We start from the raw sequence: 22,201 nt of genomic DNA, 5'->3' as shown, positions 1-22,201 counted from the left end.
TAACCCCAGTGCGCTTCACATAAGTGTTAACATGTGAGACATATGGGGGTACTAATAAAGGACCTATATAATGAAGATATTTATTTAAAAGGGATTCTACCATTAAAAATCTATTTTTTTCCTCATTGACATGTAGGAATAGCCTTAAGAAAGGCTATTCTTCTCCTACCGCTGTTCGGTACAAACCCCGGCTTTCATCGGTATGCAAATGATTTCTCTTGCAGTACTAGGGGAAGGCCCCAGCGCTCAAACAGTGCTGGGGGCGTCCACAATGCAGTGAGAACTCTCCAGTGCCGCCTCCATCTTCTTCAGGTGCGTGCAGTCAAACTTCTAGGCCTCAAGCAGAGCAGACTGCACATGCCCACAGCCACAAGAAAAATGGCCGCTTACACAGTAAGCGAGGGACAGAAGCAACTGCTTAGCACATGGCAATATACTATATATTATTTACCCCCTTTGTGAGGAGGAAGCCAAGAAAACATAAAAGTGACAAATGACCAATCAATCAATTTTGAAATGCTAGTCTTTAATTAGAAGGCTCAAAATAGGCCTAAAATTTACATAGAAAACTTTGGTTTAGTTCATTCTACAGCTTTCTCCAGAGAGAGAGGGGCAGGAGTCGTCATTGTATTTAAGGTCAGGACACACAGGTGGTCACATGGTCATTTGAAGTTAAATAAAAATAGAGCAATACAAATTTAATATTCTACCTCAAACATGAAAAAAAAAAAAAAATGTTTTGTCACTGTAAATATGATGGCTTTGGCAAAGGATGTGCCAGTAGATAATCTGACATAAAAGTTGGAAGATAAGAGACTGGAAGGAAGAAGAGTTTGGTATTCCATCCTGCAGAATATCGTGTCCAAGGATATACAGCAGTCAGCGCATGTTCCATGCAGTCAGTCACCTGCTTTATGTGAGGGCTACACTTAGATAATCTATACTGGATGAATTGGCAATCTGGAATAGAAAAACATGTCAAAATATATTTACCAAACCAAAAATAAAGCACCAGGTATAGTAATATAGGAACTCAGTTTCAGAATCCAGTCTCCTGAAGTAAAACGTAAAACATTACTCACAGGCGTCAAAGTACTGCTGGCCATAGGTTTCCTTTGCCCATTGTGGAGCCTCGGACCAGGCAGTTTGGAGGCTTTGTAGCGTGTTCTCCACATCTGTAGCCGGTGTTTTATATGATCTTGGTTCAATGATAGAAACTTTAACCCCAAAAGTTTTAAGTTCACGCCTAATAAAAACAGACATGTTAGTATTCATGCAATAACTATACATAGATTTTTCTTCTATACATCTACGCAAGCTTTTAAGAGGTTTAGTGAAATACATGTAAAATGACTTCATTAGTTTTATAGACTGTGCAAGACTGCACTAGAATTTGTGCCAAATTAATCAAAAGTTGCACCCCATATAATTGGGCTTCAATGTTGACCTAGGATCGAGAGATGGAACATGCCAAATACGCCTGGGAAAGACGACCAGACACTACTGTGGAGCCCAAGTGTATTGCAGTATATTGTAATCAATAGGCTGCCTACTGTCATGACACAAGATCACCGCCCTGGAATCTTGGCATTTGAAAACTGGAGGACTTTGATTGTGGACATTGCCATAAGGTCTTCCATCTGTAAAACAGCTGAAACCTGGCACCTATTGCCCCCTCTCAGTTCCTGTTTAAAGTCCTTCATCTGCTGAACACCAGATGCCAGGAAGGGGTTAAACTTGATATTTTGAAAGCAGAAAAATTGGCCTTACAAAGTAGTTCGTACCTACCAAAAGTAATCCACAATAATACAACTTAAACAGCGGCCGGATCATCTGTGTTATACTGTAGGCTTATTGATGCATGTGAGAGTGATGACTTACCAGCCTGGCAATACAATGCAAAGGTGGCAAAACATATAGTACGTTGCATATGAGCTACCAAGTTTCATGACTTCTACAGATCAGCTGTATTTATGTGACCATGGCTTTCAGCATGTAAACAATGTCAGGTGTCATGGTCAGCTAAAAAGAGGTGCCTTAAAGGAGTTTGAACAGTCAGACCTCCACCAATTTAGAACTAAAAGGCCTATCTTAAAGGGATTCTATCATCGGGAAAACGCATTTTTAACTAAACATATATTTGCATAGCCTTTAGAAAGGCTATTACAGACATTCCTTTAATTTGTTAGTCCTCCCAGTAGTTTTTGAATTAGCCTGCTTTTATTGATATGGTAATTAGCTAGCAAAGTGCACTCTGGAAATACCCTGTATGGATTCATCGTTTTATGAATTGATACGAGAATATACGTTAGGAAAACAAACTTTAGCATTACTTGATACTACTACTAGTAGCTACTTGTATAATTATGTTCTATTAGATGTCCCATTCATGCATAACTGAAATGGAAGTGCCACACCAATATGCCTAAAGATTTCTGGCCCGAGACTTTTACTCAATTAGCCTGGTTGTATAATCCCTGCCTGGAGTAATAGGATGCAGTTCATGCGTCACAAATATATTCCTGAAGGACATCTATAAAGTGGTTATTACAATGGAAACTAAAATCTAGTACAATTTGTACCTTATTGAGTCGGAGAAAGCTTCTACTCCAAATCTGGAAATGCAGTATCCTCCTCCTACAATTGCTAGCCTGCCCATCACGCTGGATAAGTTAATAATCCGTCCTTTGGCTCTTATGATGAGAGGAAGTAATTGCAGTGTCACATCAACCGTCCCAAGTAAATTCACATTCAGCACTTTGACAAAGTCATTTTTGCTAAGCCACCCATTTGGGGCCATAGGTATAGAAATACCAGCATTGTTCACAAGCCCCCACAAACCTAAAAGACAGTATTAAAAAGGTTAAATCCAATATAATTACCAACTACAATTAACACGATTGTAGCTATTCTGCATGTAGGTCGTGAAAATCTCTATAGCCATACACTTCTAATACCCAATGTAGGAAATATACTTGAATTCCTCAGTCATTGAAGGGGTTGTCCCCCTAAAGCTTCCTTGTGAATGGAACACAATTGTACTTGCATGACCGGCGCTGCATTTATTTCTATTGCGCTGCCAGGACTAATGTCCGGCAGTACCTGCAGCCCCATAGAAGTGGATGGAGTGTCAGTTACAGAAGTGCACGGCTACTATTTTCAGTCCTCGATTCTCCTGATCACTGAGGGTTCTGGTGATCAAGCCCCATATGTTCGGATATTTATCCCATGTCCTGGACAACCCCTATAAGTTACAACTGTTGGCAATTAAATCTAAAAATAGTCTGTCACTTCCTGTTCTCTAGAGGTGGACCATGGACATAATGGTCTGGAGAAGACTGTATAGACTGGAGAGTTTCCTTCATAGTCTCTGTGACCTGTGCAAAGAGGGAAGGATATAAGCCGTGAAGTCACCCATTGTAGCTGGTGGATTCAGTCATCTACATATACATGATAGGAGTGTGCTGCAGTGAAATGGACACTGGCAAAGGAAATCTAATGGAAATGGGGCTCCAAAGCTGAATAACCAACACAGCTGACATTCTCCTGTAACCACTGACCAGTAACCGGGAACCTGTAAAGTTTACTGAAGGCTCCCTGTGTCATCTTCACAAGCCTTTATAAAAACTTCTTATTGCCAAAGTTTTATATTGTAAGGCTTTCACTTTCCGATCTTGAAATACATGACAATGGACAAGCTCAATCTTCGTAGTCAGCAAGTTCCCACATCCTTAAGCATCAAACCAGGCTGTATCCTTAACAGCTTGAGAGAAATATTCTCCTTAAGGAATTTTTTGAAAAAAGTGGCAAGGGATAGCATAAAATCTGGCATAAGAACAATTATGAATTTTTGTAAAAATATTTAAAATTTCTCTTTTTTTGTGGCAAGAAATTCCACAATGTATCAGATTTCTGGCACAGATGGGCAATATTGTGACACATTTAACACCAGGCTGTTTCTTGTGCCAAATGTGAGCCGTTGCTCGCCACACTGTACAAATGAGTGGGTAGCACGGTGGGCTATGGCGGGGGGCACCTCAGCAAGATATATTCACTATAACTTACACCAGCTTTCTGTCAGAACATGAACATCCCAGATATCAACTTCAGTAATATAAGAAAGTATCCACACCACCCCAGCCAAGCCCCCAGGTTCATGGGGTCACGTGTATGGGATAGGGGAAGGAAGTCTCTTAATTCTGCTTAAAGTGATTCTATCATTAAAATTGTTTCCCCCCCTAATCTTTACCTACCTTTAGAAGTCTTCTCCGCACTGTCGTTCTGTAGATATCCTGGTTTTAATTTTTATGCAAACTAGTTCTCTTGCAGCACTGGGGGTGTCCTCTGTGTTCTTCGGATGGCTTCTTCTGTCTTTAAATGGGATGCATGCGCTGTCACCTCTGCCATCAGGCAGAGTGACTGCGTGTGCCTGCAGCCATTTTCTTGTGGCTGCTTACACGAGCATACTGTGCATGCATCTTATTTAAAGCCAGAAGCCACCATCAGAAGAACATGTCACAGAGAGGGTGTTCCAGAGGAATAAGAGGCTGTTGCTGGAGTTCTCTTGCAGCATTGGGGGGACAGCCCCCAGAGCTGCAAGAAAACTCATTTGCATATTGATGAAAACCGGGATATCTACGAAATAGCGGCAGCCTTGAAGACTTCTAAAAGTAGGGGGAAGAATAGCCTCTCTGATAATGATAGAATCCCTTTAAAGGTGTTGTCCAGGATAGAAAGTCACTACTAATCCCCTTCACCATCACACTTCTTCCTTCTAGACTCCCCCTTGCAAGGAAAGTCTCTTCCTCCTTCTGTGACCTCTGCCCACGTCACCCATATGTGCAGTACGGATTGAGTGAAGGCTACAGCAGTGTGCCAAAAGTGCTGCACAGGCATAATCAGAGAAGAGGAGGAGTCACTCTGCAGAAGGAAGTTGAATACATACGCGACTAAAGCAAGGAGCTGTCACAGCTCAGCTCCTTGCTTTGCCACTGCACTCCGGCTAGTGGCTGTGTAGACACAATGTGATGATGTCACATCGCGCCTGCAACAATATTAGCGACAGTGCGGAGAGAGCGGCGGAGGAGCGAGGAAAAGGAGAGTTTAATGTATGTACACATTGAGGTGGAACATGAAAACTGGGGGCAGATGAACAGGGGGGGGGGAAACGTCATGACACTGTGGGCAGAGATGAAGGGGGTATATGAAACTGGGGGAGAGAGGGGGGGGGACATATAATTTATGGGTGACTGTAGGAAAATTATGCAGTGTGGGAGCAAGTGAAAAATGAATGAGAATGGGCGGAGTCAAATTTGCCACAGTACACTGCGTGCGCCACACATTTTGTCCCTCTTTCTACTTTTCAAAAGTTGGGAGTCATGTATAATGGGGTGGGGTGCAGAGTTAATTGGGAAGGGCTAGTAGTGGACAGGATAGCTAGGGAGACAGGGAGGGGTGTTAGAGGGAGATGGTGTGAACCTACTAGAGATGAGCGAACAGTGTTCTATCGAACACATGTTCGATCGGATATCAGGGTGTTCGCCATGTTCGAATCGAACACCGCGTGGTAAAGTGCGCCAAAATTCGATTCCCCTCCCACCTTCCCTGGCGCCTTTTTTGCACCAATAACAGCGCAGGGGAGGTGGGACAGGAACTACGACACCGGGGGCATTGAAAAAAATTGGAAAAAGTCATTGGCTGCCGAAATCAGGTGACCTCCATTTTAGACGAATAGTGGATTTCAAATCCGGGTCATATGAGAATGTGAACTTTGTGACTATGAGACAGGGATAGCTGTACAGGCAGGGATAGCTAGGGATAACCTTTATTTAGGGGGGAATGTTATTAAAAATAACTTTTTGGGGCTCTATCGGGTGTGTAATTGTGATTTTTGTGAGATAAACTTTTTCCCATAGGGATGCATTGGCCAGCGCTGATTGGCCAGAGTACGGAACTCGACCAATCAGCGCTGGCTCTGCTGGAGGAGGCGGAGTCTAAGATCGCTCCACACCAGTCTCCATTCATGTCCGACCTTAGACTCCGCCTCCTCCAGCAGAGCCAGCGCTGATTGGCCGAATTCCGTACTCTGGCCAATCAGCACTGGCTAATGCATTGTATTGGCGTGATGAAGCAGTGCTGAATGTGTGTGCTTAGCACACACATTCAGCTCTACTTCATCGGGCTAATAGAATGCATTGGCCAATCAGCGCTGGCCAATGCATTCTATTAGCGTGAACTGAGTTTGCACAGGGGTTCTAGTGCACCCTCGGCTCTGCTACATCAGATTGCTACATCTGATGTAGCAGTGCCGAGTGTGCATCAGATGTGTAGTTGAGCAAAACTGACTCAGCACTGCTAAGTCTCTGCATTCGCATAGGAATGCATTGGCCAGCCTTCGGCCAATCAGCGCTGGCTCTGCCGGAGGAGGCGGAGTCTAAGGTCGGACCTGAATGGAGACTGGTGTGGAGCGATCTTAGACTCCGCCTCCTCCAGCAGAGCCAGCGCTGATTGGTCAAGTTCCGTACTCTGGCCAATCAGCACTGGCCAATGCATTTCTATGGGGAAAAGTTAGCTTGCGAAAATCGCAAACTGACAGGGATTTCCATGAAATAAAGTGACTTTTATGTCCCCAGACATGCTTCCCCTGCTGTCCCAGTGTCATTCCAGGGTGTTGGTATCATTTCCTGGGGTGTCATAGTGGACTTGGTGACCCTCCAGACACGAATTTGGGTTTCCCCCTTAACGAGTTTATGTTCCCCATAGACTATAATGGGGTTCGAAACCCATTCGAACACTCGAACAGTGAGCGGCTGTTCGAATCGAATTTCGAACCTCGAACATTTTAGTGTTCGCTCATCTCTAGAACCTACAACTACCAGAATGCATTGCATTAGCTAAGGCCGCAGAAAGCTACACCTTGTAAACAAATGCAGAAGATGCCAGGCTCACCCATAGAAACCCAGAAATCACTGCTAAAGGTATTTGGGTGCACTTACTAACCACTAACAGGCTTTTTTTTTTTTTTTTTTAAAGATTTGGCCCAGAAAACCCTTTTAAGTCACAGCAAACCTAATGGTATAAACATCTGTCTGAAAGCTTTAGCAGATAGATCTTACTGATCCCTATAGGTGGCATTTGCATATTGATTAAAAAAAAAAAAAAACAGAAATCTCAGCAATTCATAAGGGGAAGACAAGTTAGGGCCACCTGAAACTGTCTACCTGCAGGACTGGGCTGATATGATAACAGGCTGCCTTTAAATGGGTCCTGCTGTATAGAACAGTTCTGACCTATTGGATTGTCAGCGCTCCAACACAACGTAATACTCCAATATCAAGATCTCATGTTGCACGTATAACTAGCATCTTATCAATGGTTATAAATGAATATAAGGGATTGTGTAATCTTTACCTTCTCCTTTAACATGCTGCTCAATCCAGTCAATGGCAGATCTCACACCCTGACTATCAGTGACATCTAAGATGATGGTTTGCAGTCTACTTGATGCCTCATTCTTCAGATTTTCAGCTCCTGCCTGTGTCAAACAAGCAGCCAGAACCTTCATTCCACGTTTGTCCAATTGCTTGGCCAGCAGGTTTCCAAATCCAGTGTCACATCCAGTAATGAAGACGTATTTATCTGTGAGATTCCTTAGTATCCAACACTGCCTGTACCATCTGTACAAGGGAATGAGACCCAATAATGCCGGCACGAGGATCCACATTTATAGAGGATGGAGAACTAAAGCTGCAATAAGAGGTTATTAATGTGTTATAATACAGTAGAGAAACTGATCTATTTACAGACAACTCAATTCGCTGTAATTTGTAACCTTTCCTTCTGCAACAGATTAAGTTTAAAGGGGTTGTTCCAGTAAAGACACTTATTTCTTACAGGATAGGAGATAAGTGTCAAGTCGCAGGTGGTCTGACCCATGAGATCCCCAGCGATCATAAGAACGACCAAAGATTTAGTGTTCAGGTACATTCTATATGAATTTAGTGCTATTGTGCTTGTGTGACCAGTCTATTCACATCTCTGGTAATGACAAAGATCAGACGACATTCTGTGGATTAGAGATAAGTGTGTTACAGGGAGGACCAGAGCTTCCACAGCCAGCCCTATCCTCACTGTGCTCCCAAGTCCCCTTTTTTGAGGTCTTGGGAGGCATGCCAGGACCTCCATGGCGATTTGGGGGGTGCCGTCTACTCCTGAGCTGGAGGGGGGCCTTCCGGTTTCAGCCTAGTGGTAGGCCGGAGCCCATTTAAAAAGGGCTCTGGCTCCAGACCACTGCTGGCCATTTAGTTGAACTCCATGTCCTGGTAGTAAGCGTTCTCTTGTCCTGATTGCCTGTGTTTTTGACCCTTTGCCTTGACCTTGGTTTTACTTCCCAATTCCGTACTCTTCCTGTTCATGACCTCGGCTTGCCTCTACACCTCTGCTCCCTGAACTCTTTTGTACTTTGCTACCGCTCCTGTTACTGACTCTGCCTTTGACACTTCATTTCAATTACCCACTGTATTGCGTTTCCCCTCTTGCCAACAACCCAGACCATAAAACTACGATTTACCCTCTGCTGCCACCTGCCACAGCCTTCTGGATCCTTGGACCAACATTTCAACCTGAAACATCTGCTGGTAAGATCTCAGTGTCTGGTTCTACTGTGATTTGTGGTGCGCTGTGTTTGGAGTTCCCTAACCCGTACCGCTCTGCCCAGTAGTGCAGCCAAGTCCATCCCCACCATCTGAGGATGTGGTGAAAACCATTGTAGGGTTAGAGTTGGTGTGCCCCAGGGGTGTCGGACACACGGCACTGTCTTAACCATATTAATCGGTGTATAGTACTGGTTCTCACTTTGTTAGGAAAGCAGATGCTGTTCAGAGAGTGTCTTTGCGACACAACCCCTTTAATAACTGCATGTCTAATGATTTTGAGGACTATGCTATATTCACACAACTGTGATCTGTGTGGCATCCAGACATTCAATAGGAAAGACCGGGTCTGCAATAGGAGATCAAACGAAGTACAGCATGCACTACTTTTTGAAGAACTACATACAGCACTCTCCAGTCTTGTGTACTGTATAGAGACTTAAATCTATTAAGCATTTTCCTCTGGCGTTACACCTTTATCACCATCTTCTGGTTATTTTTATTATGACACCATGTTAGCTCGCTCCAGCACTCGTTTCCTGCTGGAATTTGTAGTTTTGTAACAACTCAAGAGACAAGTTGGAAGTATGTAACAGAGAAATTGTAACAAAATCTCTGTTCTCAACTGATAATTGAATATTTATGGATATTTGTAGCTGCTCCTACAGAATTAACTATTCAGATTCCAAGACCCCATAAAATAAGTTACATGACTTTACTGTAAGGGAAAATATTTAGGGCAATTTAAAAAAATATAAATAAAAAATGTGCAATTCCAGTAAATACAATAAAGACCAACAGTCACGAGCAGAGAAAAAGGAACTATTGTTTCCACATGATCCACATAAGAGAATCAAAACCTTATGAATCAAGTTCATTGTTATGAGTGCCAAACTAGCGAGACTGTAATAAAGGAACATGCCCTGCACATTCACATCCATAGTGTGTGAGTGATACAGAGAAGCAGGATAAGGTTCAGTGAGCCGTGTGATAAGCTTATAGAGCTGACTAGATCAACAAGCACATTACATTAGAGTGCACACATATGATTTCTGGCCTGCTTCACATTGGACTTGTGGTTTTAGCAGCATTCAGGATTTAGTATAACTTCGTAAAAGTATATTTGCTGCCGCTTCATAGTTGCACTGCACAGTCTCATGAATAAGTACCATACCTAGAGCTTGCTGCAGTTTGCTAAAAACCATCATTTACTTCAAAAACACTACAAAAGCCTCAAAAAAAAAAAAAAACCAACCAACAACACCATGCTGTCAAAATTATCAAGTTTTCGGATTTTTGTGTTGGATATTTTTCCAACTTTGAGAACACAGAGCACCCTTGTGGAATGGGACGTGGCCTAAGGTGCGTCAACAATGCACCAAGCCAACCAATAAGTAGTGTAATGTTAGACTAGACAGTGTAACAATAAGACAGATGTATCAGATAGCATCAGACACTGATAAATCTGCTGCAGGTTAGTAATGTCTAGTCTAAATTTGCACTGTCTAAAACTTAGTCACTAGTTAAATGTATGTGTGTGTCCCCTTTATACTTATGACTCAATAGAAGCTTTTACCTAACCTCTCATTACAGTATTTTGGCAGAAGTAAAAAGTCCCCTAAAATGCCAAATATGCCACTAAAGGCTGTTTGCAAAACTGGATTTTACTTTTATTCTTTAATGTAGATTGTGAGCCTCATATAGGGATCACAATGTACTTTTATTCTTCCTATCAGTATGTCTTTGAAGAATGGGAGGAAATCCACGCAAATATGGGGAGAACATACAAACTCCTTGCAGATGTTGTTCCTGGTGGATTCAAACCCAGGACTCCAGTGCTGCAAAGCTAACCACTGAGCCACTGTTACCCCTAAAACTGGATTTTATTAGAAGCATGAAACCGTCATTTGCCATGATTTATTTCCAGAGTGACAAGATTAAGAGCTCAAAATGTCACAATTACAAAGTCACTAAAATTACTAAATCATGAAAACCCACTAATCCCAAGTTATGAAAAACCACGGATCCTGATCCACAGAGCCATATCTATCCAAACACAAGTCATAAGAAACCATGGGATCCCATATTAAAACTTGGAATGTGGCCCTACTCTGCCATAACCAGGTTCAGAAAATGGAAACCCTGTGGTTATTTTGGTCTGACTAATGTACACAGATAATGAGTGGTGTGATAACATACTGATTAACAGTGACATAACAGTACAGGGATAGCAAACATTGTGATGCCATAGTACAAAGATAACCCGTCTAAAAGAAATGCCTAGAAGAACCAATCACATTTCTGAAAAAAAAAACACTTTAGAAAATAAAAGCTGCATAATTCAGTAGAAAGATAAACAGTGATGTCACAAGTATATGGCCAAAGCAGAGGATAACGGTATAACTACATAGGTTTAGGGATATATTATGCCAAGAAGAACACACTGACCATTCAGCATTAGCTTGATCACAGCAAGAGAGAATGTTACATGTGAATTAATGCCAAAGTCCCAGAGATATTCCTATACAGATATAGCATTGACTATCTGTAAGGACTTTTCAGTCTCCTGTTGTCTTCCACTTACCTGTCTATAGTAAGCTGTACCGGCTGCAACATCTGACTGGACTCTAATACTCGGAGCACATACATGAGGCCTCCCATTCCTGACCTGGGATGTACTGTACTGCTATGAGACAGTCTGGGCCTGGAGCTTCCAGATGTGTCTTGGATGTCAAGGATAAATAGGATTGTAATTCTCATCACAGAGTGGTTGGCAAAGGTACATAACTGCTTATAAGAAGACAAAGATCTTTTGTGTAAGCAGGAAATGCCTTTGAATGGGAAACGCGTAAACCCTGGGCCAAAATGCCAACGTAATTTAGGATTAATGCTATAAAGAGGAGCGAGATCAAGTCAATGCTGTAGACTGAAATATATATAATAGTCTATCGGATTTATTTACTGTATGATTGTCATATTTTAGGTTTTCTAATTTAGGGATTAAAAGTCCTCAAAAACCACAAAGTGTGGGAAAAGCGATATTTTCTCCCCTTGCTGTATGTCAGCATAAGAGAAGTGTATTATATCTTATTGTGTCATATACGAGTAACACAGAACAAGGCTTGCCATGGGATATGAATCTGGACAAATACAGTATTCGACTCTATTCGCACCATGGTTTTCTAAAATTCTTTTTTTTTATTTTTTTATATTTTTAACATCCATTTAATGGATGCAAAAAATGGTGCAAATTAATGGCTACTCTTTACATCGAGATCAATGTACAAAATATAAAGATCTGATCTGTTTTTGTCTTTACTGACAACACAAGTATTATACACAGTCAAAAAAAAAAAAAATTCTAAAAACAGATTAGCTTTGAATGATCTCCGTGGCCATCTGTTTGCATCCATTTCCATGCCCTTTAGGACCTATCAGGCATAAGGTCTTATCCTATAGGCACTGACAATATGGCTCAAACTCCATAGTGTATTATTCCTTTTTAAGATGCTAGAGTTAGATTTCATATATTCTTTGATACAGCACATGATCAATACAGCAAAGAAAAACTAGGATCAAAAGGAAAGGGCTCATATACGGTATACTAGTGGTATGGTAGTAGTATAGTACCTTTATTTTGCTGTTTGTATGGTCACGCTTCAGTTCAGAATCTGAATATGCTGAAAACCCCAAACCAAGTCTCCCATGTTGTAGCAAGAGAGCATACCTTTGGAGAAATACAATATTCTTCCTATGTTCAGTCTCAGTTTCTGTACTCCGAAGAATGTAAGTTCTGTACGTTGTACAGAGATGGTCTATTCCACAGTCAAAGCTTTCCTATGTAACTGTACATATAGAGGTTACAGAAGAGATGGAAAATTGCATATATTGAATAGTGTAGCAATGAAAGGAAATGTGTTTTAGAGGGGAAATGCTAAACAGGAGGTCATGCTTTGATAGGGTTTGTTAACCTTACACAAGGGAAACATAAGGAAGTACTTCTTCCCGAAAAGGGTGTTGTATTCACGGAATGCCTCTCTAACAGGGGTGGTAGATGACAATACTCGCAGGGAGTTCACAAGTTCTTGTTCTGCTCAGAACAATGATTGGGTGAAACCAGAAGACCTAATGCTTTATACAGCATATGCAGATGGAATAGCCTGAATGTTTTGGATATTTTCCTTTTCCTTCCTTAACCCCTTCCCATCTAATCCTTGTGAATCACCAGACTAATATCCCTGTAGCCCATTTGTGTGTCTTGTTTGGTGAATACTTGCCTACTGTCATGAATTTTTAGAAACAATCTCAACAAATTCAACTTGTCATCAGTAAACTCTGCCCAGGATGGGTGTAACATATGCAAACCCCACCCAAAGTTGTGAGTTTGTCTCATTTGCAGCAGGCCAGAGGACAAGACTTAAAGGGTACCTGAGTTTTCATAAGTTCAAGTATGTGCAGGATCTTGTTGGGCAGTCTGTTCTATGACTGTCTAAACCTTCAAACACTGTGTCCTATCAGTTTTTCTGATACTCTTAAATTGTAGCTGAAACACATATTGCATTTGTCAGAGGGTGTGGGTTTGTACAAAAGGAGAAGTCTGCCAATCCCCTACCCATTATAACCAGTTTGGTTGTTTACATGCAATTCTACCAGGAGTAACTGTATAAGAGCAAAAACATAGGAGATCCAGGAACACTTAACTGCAAGTATAGGGCAAGTACCCATTCCAGTCTAGCATCTACCATGCAGGCATGCCACAGGAAAAGAACCATCTATGAGCATGGTCAGGAAAGCTGGGAGTGATTATATATATATTTCATACACACATGATCTTACAAAATCTGTTTTTTCCTTACATGTTTGTGTATACAAATAACTGACATGATATATCATGATTTACATACAAAAATATGCAAGAAAAACAGATCAAAAACAATTGTAAAAACCTCAACGAACTCCAACTCTGCATCCATCACTAGGCTCAGCCCCACTGATTCTGGCACAGTTAAACCTTTTTTCAATTTTTACTCCCCACTTTTCACCCCTACATTTTATTTTTTTTCCCCATTCACAGAGCCACATAAGGGGTTAATCTTTGTGGACAAATTTTACTTTGTAATGGCATCATTTATTATTCTGTGCGTGGTACTGGGAGAAAAAAAAAAAAAATTATATATTAGTAGAAATGGGCTGAAGTGGCAAAAAAAAACTGCATTTGTGCGGCATCCCTCCAGGCTTCACTTTTATGGCACTGGTCACGGCAGTGAAAGTGACAATTCACCTGTATTCAATAGGTTGGTACAATTCCAGAGATACAAAAATTTGTAAAATTTTCAGATTGCTTGTCTCATACACTACAATGCTATTGTATTGCAGTCTGAGTAAATTGCTATATTCTATATTGAGGCCTGCCACAGTAAAAATTACCTCAAAAGAAATTTAGTAGATACAGGCCTGGGAGCCTTCATAAAGCCATAGGCTACCATGATGACCGGAGTTGTGCAGGAGCATTAGACATCGCCAGGCCGGCAGGGAAAGTGACTGTAGGACTTGTTTTACTTTGGGGCTCACAATGTAAGGGTTTAATACCCGTAGTCAGAGCCCGTTACGGTGCGGTGGTAACAGTCGCTACCAAACGTCTCCCTGCTACATAAAATGTACCACTATTCTAAGTGACAAACTCTAGCTCGGGGCCTCATGACAGATTATGCATTGGGGCCAAGGAACTTCATGTTACTTCTGTGTTATGTAAATGACGATGGTCTAATCTGCACACAAATTGAGGGTATATGTGCACCATTAGGGTAAGTTCACATAGGGTTTTTTTTGGTCTGGAACCCGAGGCGTAGGCCACCTCAGGTTCCAGACCAAAATACGGATAACTTACTTGATGCTGCTGCATTATACTGGCATCTAGTCACGCACTCTGCTCCGGACTAGGCCCAAATGAATGGGCCTAGTAGGGAGGGAGTGTCTTGAGCCGAATCCACCTGAAAGAATGAGCATGTCACTTTTTCCAGGAGTTGGGAGCAGTCTTTATGGTCAGGATTTTGGAGGCAAATACGGCCTCAAAATTCTGACCAAAAAACCCATGTGAATTTACCCTTAAAGTTATTAGACATGACACCTCTACCACAACTGGCTTCTAAGAATTCACCTGACAGGAATAACGCCCAGCTCCTTTGTTGCTGTCATCTTGCTCAAATTCTTTTTACTTATGCATGCCAAGACCATACCCAAGCAACTTCAGATGTTATAGTTTGAACTATTCTCATAGCCTAGGCAATGCAACTTAAAATGTCTTCTTTGGCTTCCAACCTCTTTATTTTAGCACCATGACCTGTCAGGCATTGCTCCTGATGTATGGGGGCCAGCAGTGGCGTAACTAGGAATGGCGGGGCCCCGTGGCGAACTTTTGACATGGGGCCCCCCCTCCCCAAACTGATGCCGAAGACCTCGACTGACCCCCTCCTCCGCACTCTATTATGTCCCTTAGTAAGCCCTGCACACAGTATTATCCCCAATAGTGTCCCCTGCACACACAGTATTAACCCCTATAGTGTCCCCTGCACACACAGTATTAACCCCTATAGTGTCCCCTGCACACACAGTATTAACCCCTATAGTGTCCCCTGCACACACAGTATTAACCCCTATAGTGTCCCCTGCACACACAGTATTAACCCCTATAGTGTCCCCTGCACACACAGTATTAACCCCTATAGTGTCCCCTGCACACACAGTATTAACCCCTATAGTGTCCCCTGCACACACAGTATTAACCCCTATAGTGTCCCCTGCACACACAGTATTAACCCCTAGTGTCCCCTGCACACACAGTATTAACCCCTATAGTGTCCCCTGCACACACAGTATTAACCCCTATAGTGTCCCCTGCACACACAGTATTAACCCCTATAGTATCCAATGCACACACAGTATTAACCCCTATAGTATCCAATGCACACACAGTATTAACCCCTATAGTGTCCAATGCACACACAGTATTAACCCCTATAGTGTCCCCTGCACACACAGTATTAACCCCTATAGTGTCCCCTGCACACACAGTATTAACCCCTATAGTGTCCCCTGCACACACAGTATTAACCCCTATAGTGTCCCCTGCACACACAGTATTAACCCCTATAGTGTCCCCTGCACACACAGTATTAACCCCTATAGTGTCCCCTGCACACACAGTATTAACCCCTATAGTGTCCAATGCACACACAGTATTAACCCCTATAGTATCCAATGCACACACAGTATTAACCCCTATAGTGTCCAATGCACACAGTATTAACCCCTATAGTGTCCAATGCACACACAGTATTAACCCCTATAGTGTCCAATGCACACACAGTATTAACCCCTATAGTGTCCCCTGCACACACAGTATTAACCCCTATAGTGTCCCCTGCACACACAGTATTAACCCCTATAGTGGCCCTGCGCACACAGTATTATCCCCCATAGTGTCCCCATATGTCCCACTGTGGACACCTATAAACATTTATTATACTCTGGGGTCTGAAAAGACCCCAGAGTATAATAATCGGAGACCCGGGGGATTAAAACCATTAAAAGAACAGAGACAGTTGCTTACCTGTTCCTGTCGGCTGTCCTGTCCGCTCTTGTCCAGCTTTAATGACGTCAGACGTCACATGACCCGGGAAGCTGGCCTGGGTCATGTGACGTCAGAGACGTCAGACACGAATGACGGAGGCCTGGCAGGATCGTGGAGAGGTAAGTAACACTGTTTTTTATGTTACCTTACCTCTCCGGTCCGCCGATCATTATACTCAGGGGTCTGCAAAGACCAACGAGTATAATGATAGCCTCTGTGGGCCCCGCGGTGTCACTTGCCGATCCCGGCCCAGCCAGGATCGGCAAGTGAATAGGGCCCGTAACGGACTTTTAAAAAAAAAAAAACGCAGCGGTAGCGGCTGTCACTGGGCCCCCTAATGGCCCGGGCCCTGTGGCAGCTGCTACTGCTGCTACCACGGTAGTTACGCCCCTGGGGGCCAGTCAATATATTACTACCATATAACTCACAAAAAGCAAAAAAAAAAAAAAGTTCTCATTTGTTCTCTGTTTGTGACATATGCAGGGATTTTCATATTTTTCTCAACTTTCCTCATAAAACCGAATGATTGTAGTTTTGCCATTGGCCACTAGATGTCAGTATTAATTCATTGACATGAAAAAGTAGTGAAGTGTCAGCTTTGTGGGGAAATAAATTAAAGACTTTATTTACATTCCTACCTTTACATTGTACGGTTTCAGTGCCTATCCGCCTAAAAGTAGTTAAAAGTGCGGTCTGGCAGGTTTATACCAGATTTCTGCCTAAAACACCAAAAAGAAAAGTCCTCCTTGCAGGACTTTCCTCTCCACATCTTTTAAGTGGGATGGGAGATAAAGTCTCATAGTGAGACAAGCGCTAGTGTGACCCTAGTGTAAGGCTACTTTTTTGTTTGTTGCGGGTTACCCACATCAAAACCCATGACATCTGTGTGTGGATTTTGAAAAGTATTGTGGATTTTTCTGATTTTACCCTTCTCATTTGAAATAGATGAAATTTGCACTTAAAAAAATAGATGTGCAAATCATCCTGGAAGTGCATTGGAGGTGGACCTGATTTGCTAGATTTTCCTACAGACAACCATGATGCGGACTGAGGCTAGAATGGGCAGAGACCTTGAGCAGCCATTGCAGAGGAGAATTAATATGGTGCTCATTTGGAACAAATTTTTCAATGTATTTACAACTGGTAAGATACCTTAATAAATCCAGCTCTGAGGTATAAAAAGTGCATAGGAATTAATACAGCTAACACAGAAGTTAATGGAAGCCGCACAGATCTCCCTACGCCAGGCTCCCCATCGTGGTGGCGGCAGGAAATTACAGTGGACCAATGTCAGGAAGCAGAAGCAATTCCACAACTGGACCCCTTCCCCCATGGACCCCTTAGCAGCTGTGTGGTCCTCCAGCCTGAATGCTTTAGACATGACAGGATGTGTTCATACATTTGTGTAGCTTGCGCCAAATTCTGTCTTTCCCATCAGCACAGAGGAAAAAAAATCTGGATTCATGTGAACAGGTGCCAGTACCAGCTCTATATTTGGCTGAAGTTTACTTGGCTGTGCTCCACCTGTTCATCTGAATGATTCTTGACATCATCCTCTGACCCCTTTTGTCTTTTAGTTGTTTACATCCACAGGATTGGCTGGATGCTTTTCCTCATTCTCACCATGTTTTGCATATTTCTTGACGCTGTTATACAATGAAACCCCATGAGGTTGCAGCTTTTGGAATACTGACCCCATCTACATCTGGCCCCAATGACCAGGCCTCATTCAAATTTGCTCAGATTGCTGCATTTTCTCATCGAGGTAATGTAAATTCACACAAAACCTGAACCATTGAAAACTTTCTCACATTTTATCCTTCACTTTGCGGTTATGGGTAGAATCTCAACGCGAGGAAGCTCCTATTATAAAAGCACAGAAATCTATAATAAAGTGGCCATTCAACATATAGATCAATATGTAATATAAAATATGATTATATATCTGCTTTATGGAAACGCTAGTATGTTAATTTTCAAAGCAAAACTGCGAGTGGTTTCCCTGTAGATTTTAAAAAAAAAGAAAAAAAAAAAAAAAAAAAAAAAAGCAGAACAACAAAATAGCAAAGACATTTAGAAAAATTCTACAGAAAATGTGTTTTAGCGCCAGTTTGCTACTTGGCACCTTAGTCTTAAAAAGTTTCTGCAGCACCAACTACAGTCTTCATATTGATGACCTCACCACAGGATACAAGGGTGTCTGACAGACCCCACACAGATCAGCAGTTCAGGCAGCCTCCAGAAACCACTGCAGTGGACCAGGAGCATGTATAATTTGATTCTATTAAAGTAAAAGGAACTGTACCACAGTTCTGTCCACTGTATAGCGGTGGTCCCAGAAAATGGCAGCGCTGCTCCGGTTTGGCAGACTGCCACAAATCACATACTGATTGTTTTATGGATAGGTTAGTATGAAGTCTTTTTTTGCCTCTTGATAAATCGGGAGTAGCGTACAAAATGTCAGTCTTAATAAGTGCCCTATTTTTTTATTTTTTTTTAATTGTCTTTTCCTGTCACAGATAAAGTAACTCAGACTATCCTAGGGTAGTAAATCACTGCCCAACATTGTGGCCCAGGCTGATAATATACACATCGCTTGGCAGCGGACCCGCAGCACAATTACATCACGCAATTTACCGCAACAAGTGTTCCTATAAATCAGGGGTCCTCAAACTGCGGCCCGCCAAGCACTTCTGTCTGGCCCCACCGACAACGCTGGCAGGCGTGCATTTATAATGAAGCTCCTGGGAGCTCGGGCCAGGCCAGTGAGAGCACTTCACTTTACCTATTGGAGGACACCGCTCCCGATGTCTATGCAACCTGCTCTGCCTCCAGCCCACTGTTTAAAAAGTTTGAGGACCCCTGCTATAAATGATCCTGATAACTGTCTCAATTTAAAAAGTATAAAATATTGAAAAAGACAGACATGGGCCGCAAATCCAAATCATATACAATGATCTTGTGATTGCCAGCAAGTTCTACAATATCAAACATGAGGTTCTTGGTATACATACTGATTGAGGTGTAGAAGCCCACTAGCCATTTCACGGCAACCTCTTTATAGTGGTCCTTACTCTACTGGGTGTGGCACTGAGCAGCGACTGACACAGTGCCCACAGGTAAAGCTACCGAGCAACACCCCTTCCGCCAGGCTAAGCCTCCAATCTCTGAGCCACATCACCTCATAGCCACCAAACACCACCATGTGAACAAATCACAAAAAGAAGTTCCCCTTACCAGATGGTGTTAGTCAAAGGACTACAACAAGTGAACAGCTCTCAAAGACTTCAACTTGCTATATGGTCTCAGTCAAAGGCTCCCTTAATTTAAAAACACCTGGGCCAAATGGGAGGAGTGCTGGTACCAAGGCGAAACAGAAAAAGTGGAGAGGACAGAAATGCAATGCACAAAATATCCAAGAAGAAAAAGACTCACACATCCCAATCTTATATATTGATCGTGTGCTTCTCGCCAAATTTTACAATACTGAACATGAGCTTCTAGTATACATATTGACCAAGGTATATTGCACTTGCGGCGGTCACTGCTCAGTGTCGTACCCAGTAGAGTAGGGACCACTATAAAGAGGTCACTATGAAGTGGCTAGTGGGCTTATACACCTTGATCAATATGTATACTAAGAACCTCATGTTCAGCATTGTAGAATTTGCTAGGATACATAAGATCAATGTATAAGATTGGGATATACGGTCCATGTCTTTTTTTTTTCTTCTTGGCTATTGTTAAGTAAAAGCATAAGCCTACATTCACATGACCATGGACAAAATCAGCAATGAAAATCTGACTGATTTAATAAGGGAATAAAAACTGCAGCAAAATATGATGGCAAACAAACAATAAAAATAAAAAATAAAACACAATGTGGGGCCTTAGGCTAAATGTGGCTAAAATCTTCAGATTGTCTAGTCTAGGCTGAGGCCCCATATTGCAGATTTTGTTGCAGTTATTTGAGCCATAACCAGGAGTGGATTGAGCAGAAGGGAGAAGTATAAGAACTTCCTATATATTTCCCATTCCTTTTGTAGCCATTCTTGGCTTTGACTCAAAAAACTCAGCAAAATCTGCAACAGAAAAAGCTGCATTTCTGCAATGTAGGGCCTCAGCCTTAAGCTAAGGCCCAATGGTGCGAAAACGCAGCTTTTTTTTTGCTGCACATTTTATTGAAGCTTTTTGAGCCAAAGCCAAGGATGGCTACAAAATTATATGGGAGATATATAGGAAGGAATTCTACTTTTAACTTTTGCTCAATCCATTGCCTAATCTTGGATTTGGCTCAAAAAACCGCAACAAAATCTGCAACGTGGGACCTCAGCCTAAAAAAGCTTGCATGTCTTACTGCCTTTCCATTGCATTGTAAGGGTCCATTCACACGGAGGAAAATGGTGCTTAATTTGGCGCTGAAAATTCCGCTAGTGGGAAAAAAAAGCTAGAGGCACCCATTGAAGTCAATGGGAAGCTTTTTTTTTCAGCATTGAAAATTCAGCGCCAAATAAAGTGCCATTTTCCTTCGTGTGAATGGACCCTTAATTTTTGCCTTCCCACCCTGTATAAGTCTATGGGGAAATGCAGTGTTCCCGTAAGTAAAATTTACATGGCATTTTTTTGGCAGGAGTTTTTGAAAATACAGAGTTTCTGCAGCACATTTGGATGAAATTAAATGAAATCTCATTCACTTTACTGGGATGGTAAAATGCTGTATTTTTGCACTGTGTTTCTGCAATAATCAAAACCATGTGTCCTCAGCCTAAGGGAGCATTCGCACAGAGTATACGCTCCGCTCATTCTGAACGTAAAAGTTGTTCAGAATGAGCGTGTAAAAACCAGCTCCCATTGACTTGAATGGGTGCCGGCATACGAGCACTCCCCATTGAAATCAATGGGAGGCTTTTTTCCCTATTGCTTTCAATGTGATATGCGCGTAAGCCGGCACCCATTCAAGTCAATGGGAGCTGGTTTTTACACGCTCATTCTGAACGACTTTTACGTTCAGAATGAGCAGAGCGTATACTCCGTGTGAAGGCTCCCTATGCTGGTTTTCAGTTAATACTGGGAATTTGCAACGTTATAAAAACACCACTTGTGGCAAAAATTGTGTTTTCACCACTTTCAGAAAAGGAGGCAGAGCCATTGGTCTCAACAAATCTATCATCAATTTCACCTGTTTTTGGCAGAATTCACACTAGACACCTGAACAGGTGTATACCTTGTCAAACATGTGCATCCTCCACCAGCTCAGGGGATTTTAAGACCAGTGTCATAAACATATATATATATATATATATATATATATATATATATATATATATATATATTTTTTTTTTTATTTTTTTTTTATTGTGAGCCCCATATAGGGCTCACAATGTATCATTTTTCCATATCAGTATGTCTTTGGAGTATGGGAGGCAATCCAGGCAAACACAAGGACAACATACAAACTCCTTGCAAATGTTGTCCTTGGCAGGATTCGAACCCAGGACACTGCAAGGATGCATTGCAAACCACTGAGCCACTGTATTGCCCATAAAAACATTCATATTTTCTAAACCCCCCTTGTGAGTCAATGAGTTCATAAATAGCGTTATCCTGATTTACTATCTCTATTATTATTAGATACAGTGTCCACAATTTTGGGAGTGTCACAATAAATGCTTAGAGGAATTAATACATTTTTGTGGTGGTCCGGCAAACCCCAGCAGGGTGGACTGTAGTCACTGCTGACAAGAACAGCCAGAGAAGCAGCAGGGCATTGCTATGTAGAAAATGCAGTATAACAATGGTTCAGGGCCTCAGGCTATAGTATTAGCATACATAATCCCATCCAAATCTGCTTTTCCTTATTAATCTCCATGTCTGTAGTGAACAACAGGCAGCATCATCAGCTCCATACCATCTATTAGAG

The 22,201-nt window shown here is 42.0% G+C and overlaps 1 protein-coding gene across 1 annotated transcript; it reads right to left on the bottom strand.

Moving 5' to 3' along the window:
• Positions 1-526: 526 nt before the first annotated feature.
• On the bottom strand, positions 527-11,397 carry LOC142193867 (retinol dehydrogenase 7-like). Its single transcript, XM_075262881.1, has 5 exons — positions 11,100-11,397; positions 7,411-7,746; positions 2,583-2,841; positions 1,083-1,246; positions 527-960 (listed from the first exon to the last, which is right to left on the bottom strand). The coding sequence occupies exons 2-5, from the start codon at positions 7,721-7,723 to the stop codon at positions 743-745; spliced, it is 954 nt and encodes a 317-aa protein (XP_075118982.1). The 5' UTR covers positions 7,724-7,746; positions 11,100-11,397; the 3' UTR covers positions 527-742.
• Positions 11,398-22,201: the final 10,804 nt, after the last annotated feature.

Source organism: Leptodactylus fuscus, chromosome 2 (genome assembly GCF_031893055.1).
Source record: "Leptodactylus fuscus isolate aLepFus1 chromosome 2, aLepFus1.hap2, whole genome shotgun sequence".
Classification (NCBI taxonomy): Eukaryota; Metazoa; Chordata; class Amphibia; order Anura; family Leptodactylidae; genus Leptodactylus; species Leptodactylus fuscus.
Note: the sequence above shows the minus strand (reverse complement) of the source record. Positions and strands in the feature narration are given on the sequence as shown.

Excerpts from the sequence above, each read along its gene's own strand:
- LOC142193867 (XM_075262881.1), bottom strand. The coding sequence starts at position 7,723 with ATGTGGATCCTCGTGCCGGCATTATTGGGTCTCATTCCCTTGTACAGA. Across the intron at positions 1,247-2,582 it reads GCTTTCTCCGACTCAATAAG|GCGTGAACTTAAAACTTTTG; the intron begins GTACAAATTGTA and ends TGTTTTTATTAG. Across the intron at positions 961-1,082 it reads CCAGCAGTACTTTGACGCCT|ATTGCCAATTCATCCAGTAT; the intron begins GTGAGTAATGTT and ends TTTCTATTCCAG.